The 5,585-nt window shown below is 62.9% G+C and overlaps 1 protein-coding gene across 1 annotated transcript; it reads right to left on the bottom strand.

Moving 5' to 3' along the window:
* Positions 1-920: 920 nt before the first annotated feature.
* On the bottom strand, positions 921-3,737 carry FOXA2 (forkhead box A2). The gene is made up of 2 exons (XM_056862720.1): positions 3,660-3,737; positions 921-2,186 (listed from the first exon to the last, which is right to left on the bottom strand). Exons 1-2 carry the CDS (start codon positions 3,726-3,728, stop codon positions 921-923), a joined length of 1,335 nt encoding a protein of 444 aa, XP_056718698.1. The 5' UTR covers positions 3,729-3,737.
* Positions 3,738-5,585: the final 1,848 nt, after the last annotated feature.

The following is a 5,585-nucleotide window of genomic DNA, read 5'->3' as shown; positions in this document are numbered from 1 at the left end:
GCATGACATATTTCACCAGAGGGAAAAATGAAGGTTTTAAAAAAGGTAAAGGGATGGAGGGGGAGATATCTCCAATAGCATTTTAATATCGGTTTGTGAGAATTTGGCTGGTCGTTACCAGATTACACACTTATAGGCCATAAATAAAGCGTACAGAAACGATAAATTAATGCGATCCGAGTTGTTTACTCTCCCGGTAACATCAAACCTTCTTGCGTCCCGTTACAGGCTAAAGTCCTTTTCTTCTTTTTCTTTTCGTTTTTGTATTCACAACGCTACGAGTCTTTTGATCTTCCGTTTTAAACTCTAACTTCGGTTCACACACACTTATATTTGGGACGTTTTCACACCCAAAACAGATATATTTAAAACTCCCAGAAACAAACAAACAGGCAAACAAAAACCAAACGTACAAGGAATCGCCTTAAAAAAAGCCTCCAAAGGAAATAAAATTAATTCGGTGTCTGAAAAATGAACAAATGGGGAAGCAGAAGTCCCTGGAACCGGAGACCTGCTGCTCCCGGGCCCCTTTCCTTTCTTTCCGTCCTGCTGTTGGCCAGAACAGGGCAGGAGAAAACCAGACAGACTTGTTAGGACAGCCAATTCCAGAGAGGCTTCTCCTCCGAGGAGCAGGAGCACCACGGGCCAGTCATCCGCTGGGTCCGAGGGCTTCCCCGTAGTAAGTCTATTGTTAAAAACGAGCATTAAAGTCAGGCTGGAGAAGGGTGGGGCGGGGAAGCTCCTCGCAGCGCTCTCCTCTGTTCTGCTGGAGTCTCTCGGTCCGTCGGGCTTTGGAGAAGGGGCTCGGCAGGGGCGGAGGGGCGGTTGCTTCGGGCGAGAAGGCCGGAGTGGGCAGCGTCTCTCGGGCTCTCCTGCTGCCCGCGCCTGGGCCCCGCTTCCCCTTCGGCCGTCGGGGCCCTCTAGGAGGAGTTCATGATGGGCCGCGAGTAGACCCCTTGGTAATAGGACGGGTCTCCGGCCTCGAGGGCGCCTTTGTTCGTCACCGAGCCCATGGCCAGGCCGCCGGGCACGGGGGAGCCGTAGCCGCCGCCGGCGTAGTGCATCACCTGCTCGTAGGCCTTGAGGTCCATTTTGTGGTGGGGGTGGGCGTGCGGGTGGGCGTGGGCGTGGGGGTGGTGCTGCGGGTGCTGCTCCGGGGAGGACATCAGGTTGGTGATGGAGAAGGGGTGGTTGAAGGCGTAGTGGTGCTCGGCCTTGAGGTGGGCCTCGTGGGCCAGTCCGGCGTGGGCGTGGTGGTGCTGGGCCAGCAGGTGCTGCTGCTGCTGCTGGGCCGGCGAGGGGGCGGGCTCGGGGGGGCCCTTCAGGTCGGCCAGGGCGCGCTTGTGCTCGCGGCAGGGCGAGGCGCCGGCGTGGGGCGACTCGGCGCGGCCGTTGGGCAGGTCGCGCTCGGGGGGCGGCGGGGGCTGCTGCTGCTGGGCGGGGGGCGCCTTCTTGCCCTGGCCCGACGGGGCGGCGGGCGAGGCGCCGGGCGGCGGGGGCGGCGGGGGCTTGGGCCCGGGCGGCTTGTCGCACTTGAAGCGCTTCTGGCGGCGCAGGTAGCAGCCGTTCTCGAACATGTTGCCCGAGTCGGGGTGCAGCGTCCAGAAGGAGCCCTTGCCGGGCTTGTCGGGCGAGCGGGGCACCTTGAGGAAGCAGTCGTTGAAGGAGAGCGAGTGGCGGATGGAGTTCTGCCAGCGCTGCTGGTTCTGCCGGTAGAAGGGGAAGAGGTCCATGATCCACTGGTAGATCTCGCTGAGCGTCAGCATCTTGTTGGGCGACTGCTGGATGGCCATGGTGATGAGCGAGATGTACGAGTAGGGCGGCTTGGCGTGCGTGTAGCTGCGCCGGTAGCTCTTGGCGTCCCGCGAGCGGCCCAGCGCCGCCGCCGGCCCGTAGGCGCCGCCGCCGCCGCCGCCCCCCACGGGGCTCAGGGCCGAGTAGGCGCCCAGCGCGCCCCCCATGGCGCCCGCCTGGCCCCCCAGCGGGCTCAGGCTGGGGCTGAGGTGGGCCGCCATGCCGGCCATGGCCCCGGCGCCCGGCGAGAGGCTCATGCCCGCCGGGCCGGCCGAGTAGGGCATGCCCATGGAGCCGCCCGGCGCCACCGTGGCCATGTTGCCCGCCGGGCCCATGCCGGCCATGCCCATGTAGCTGTTCATGCCCAGGCCGGCGTTCATGGACGGGTAGCCCTGCAGAGGCGACAAGAGGCGGTTAGTGGCCGGCGCCCGCCCGCCCGCACCCATGCCCCCGGACCCCACCGCCGGGCAGCGGCGCCCAGCAGTAGGAGCGGGGCTTCGCTCCCAGGGAAGACCTCCGGGGCTTCCTGGCGGGGAGTCTGGGGCGCCCCACCCGCGGACCGGGACCGGCGGAAGAGCCGCCAGACTAGCAACGCTTGGGGGGAAATAACCCCGGTTGAATTTATTTATTGGGGGGGGGGGGCTACAGAAAATGCCTGTCCCCGTCACCGGGAGAGCCAAAGCGTCTAGAAGCTACTGGATCGTGCCGGCGCTTGGGAGTGAAGCTCCAGCGATCGCAAACCGGGGTTCTAAAAAGGGACCGAAAGCGCCAAATCGTGGACTAATAGTGAAGAGCAGCGGGGGGGGGGGGGGGCGGCGGTCGCCCTCCGATCTGAGAGGGTCGGTTTCGACGGGCCCCCGTAAAGCGTTCAGTGTTTTGATGGGAGGAGGATCTCCGGTGGGAACACAAAACCTCTTCAGTACGATTTGGCTGCGGGTCCCCATCCTGGCACCCACGCCCCAACCTGAAACAGATCCCCCCGCAACTGCGAAGCCTCCTCTCCCTTACTGAGTCCCGCAAACCGGTTTCTCCTGGTCGCCAATCCAAAGCGAATCCCCTTTGATTGACTTCCATAGTAACGTGGCTAACCCGCCCGGAGCCTTGATCAGAAACCAAATCAGAAACCCCAAACCGGTTAAGCGAGTAAGGGCTTGGGTTCATGTATTCTTTTGTTTGGTTTCCGTTTTAGAGAATCCGGCTTCAGCCCGAATCCAGTCCTCGGTAGTCGCCCACCCTGAGCTCCAGGCGACACTTCAGCCCAACAAGTGCGCTAAAGATCGGGGTCGGTTACCGGGTCAAAGAAATAGAGCCCAAACCGGAGGAAATCAGTTGGGGTTGACTCGCCCCAAATGCGGGGTAAAATCGGATAACAACTGAGGAGCGAACTACACTTTGAATTGAGGAGAAAGGTGGGCCTGTGTATGGAGGGGGATTAATCCGAATTCTACAGATCGCTCTGTTTTCTGGGACACGAGAAATCTCGTTGGGGTTGGGGATTCGCCCCCCTCCAAACCTTCTGGATGCGAGCACTCACTGTTCCCCCTTGTCCCCTGGCTTCTTATAACCCCCCAACGCCCTTCCTCTCGCTCCCCCCCCCCACCCACCCCCAACCTCTCTCTGCCAAACACAACTTTGTTAGGATAGCGCGGCTGGGCATGGCGAAAGGATTTGGAGGCTCCGCAAGTCAATATTTGATCACAAAGTTAATATTATCTCAAGGCTAACACGGTGTTGTATAAAAAGCGGGCGCGGGAGAGGGAGCGTCCTGTTTTTTAGCAGCAGGAGGCGGCTGGGGGACTGGGTGGGGGGCCCGCACACAAACACACGCAGAGGCGCCCGCCCGCCCGCCCCAAGCCCGCGTTTACCTCCGGCTCGCCATAGTAGTTGCTCCACTCCGCGTGTTCGTGTCCTTCCATTTTCACGACTCCCAGCATACTGGAAGCGGAGTGCCGGGCCGTTTAAAATTTAACAGCCACAACAAGCGACGGCAGAGGGAGAGAGAGCGACCCAAAAAGGGGGGGGAGGAGAACTCCCCCCTCCCTCTCTCCCTCCCTCCCTCCCTCTCTTATGCGTGTGACTGGGGCGGGGGCAGAGGGGGGCTCGCCCTGCCGGGCTGCGCTCCCTCCTGGCGGTTGCTGCCGCTGCTGCGGTGGGTTTGGCAGCGAGAGTCGCCCGGAGGCGAAGGGAAGGCGGGGGGGGGAGGGAGGGACGGGGGGAGGGAGGGAGGGGAGCGAGGGGGGGCGGCGTGAGGCGGGCCCCGGAGTGCTGGAGCAGCCCGCGGCGTCGCCCGCCTCCAATCGCCGCGTCCCCGGCCGGCCATTTGAATAAGCAGCCCCAACGCGGCGCTCCTGGGCTGTTGCGCGCGGCCTTGCGCGCCGTTTTGCGCCATTTCGGCCGGGGTCTCTCCCCTCTCCCCTCCCCAGATCCCTCCTTTCGCCGCTTAGGGGTCCGGGGCGACTCCGGCTGCCACGTTTCCACCGCGGTGCGGAAACTCTGAAGGGCGGTCTTCCACGGCGCCCCAGGGGTGGTGCGGTCCTTGGGGGGGGGGCGATCCCGGGCCTTCTGAGGTCTCCTGGCCGTCTCTCCCCAGCCCCCGGGAAGGTGCTATAAATGGGTGGCAGGCCTTTGGGCAGGCACGATCCAGCCCGCCGGAGCGTTGGCTCTTTCCCTGCTTTCTGCACGGGGAGCAAAGCCCGGGGCAGCTGCGCTTTAGCCCGAAGGAAATCTGTGGGGTTAGCCTCTGAGCATATGGGGCCGAGGCTGGGGCGGCACCAGGGCCGGTGCTACCATTAGGCGAACTAGGCGGGGGCCTAGGGGCGCAGGCCTTAGAGGGGCGCAGGACTGACCTGAGGGGCACCGTTTTAAACAGATTAGTTTCTTGGGCTGGGGAATGCAACTGACGATTTATATATTTTTAATTTTAAGACATCTGTTTTTGAAAATTGGTTAGCAATGGGGGGGCACAAGTAGTTCTCCTTGCCTAGGGCGCAAAAATGACTGGCCCCGGCCCTGGGCGGCACATCCGTGGGCCTTGGAGGATGCTTAGCTGCTATGGGGTAGACGGGAAGCCCTGGGGCGCGCCTTCCTTTCCAGCGCAGAGGCGCGCTTGAGGAGCGCCTCAGGGGGTGCGGACGAATCCCTTTACAACCGGTTGCTTGGGGCTCCCACTGGCTACGATGCCAGGCCTGGGCGAGAGGGAGAGCAATCCGGCCTCCCTGATGGTTTCAGGGGATATTTCCTTCCGCACCAGCGGCCATTAGCCGCCATCACCTGGCGGAGCCTCCATGCGCAGCAGAAGTCTACCGCGGTCTCCCAAGCGCCATAGGAACGACACGGTCACGCTCCGGAGTTGTTTGCGGGCTCCCAGGGGCGCCCGACTCTTTGGAAGCCGGAGGCGAGGCCCCTCGCCGGACGAAGAGGGTCCGCAGCAGCCCCGCCCGCCTCCCCGAGCCGAGTCCTTCCCCCGCCTCAAGCTCTGGTTCCCGGCGGGGTCCCCGGCGAGGCGCGCCTTCCCCTCCCGCAGCGTTTCGTAAGGAAAGCAAACCGCGCGGAAAGTCACCCGGCCAGGCGGGCGAGACGCGTTCGAGGCCCCAGCGCGGCCGGCAGAGCAGGGGATCCGCGTGCCTGTAGGGGTGAGAGCAGGGGCCCACCCCATCCTGTTTACTCAGAAGTAAGCCCCACTGAATTCCAGGAGCAGCGCTATTTAGCGGCTTCAGTTTCCTCCTCAAGGGCCCAGCCAGTCGCAGGCTGCAGTAAAACACAAATCACTGGGAGGTCCAGACACGCGTCGT

This window comes from Euleptes europaea, chromosome 17, assembly GCF_029931775.1.
Source record: "Euleptes europaea isolate rEulEur1 chromosome 17, rEulEur1.hap1, whole genome shotgun sequence".
NCBI classification, from domain to species: domain Eukaryota; kingdom Metazoa; phylum Chordata; class Lepidosauria; order Squamata; family Sphaerodactylidae; genus Euleptes; species Euleptes europaea.
Note: the sequence above shows the minus strand (reverse complement) of the source record. Positions and strands in the feature narration are given on the sequence as shown.

Bases quoted from the DNA above. Each gene is read 5' to 3' on its own strand.
- FOXA2 (XM_056862720.1), bottom strand. From the start codon at position 3,728: ATGCTGGGAGTCGTGAAAATGGAAGGACACGAACACGCGGAGTGGAGC. The intron at 2,187-3,659 runs GTAAACGCGGGC...TCGCCTCTGCAG, and splicing joins ACTACTATGGCGAGCCGGAG to GGCTACCCGTCCATGAACGC.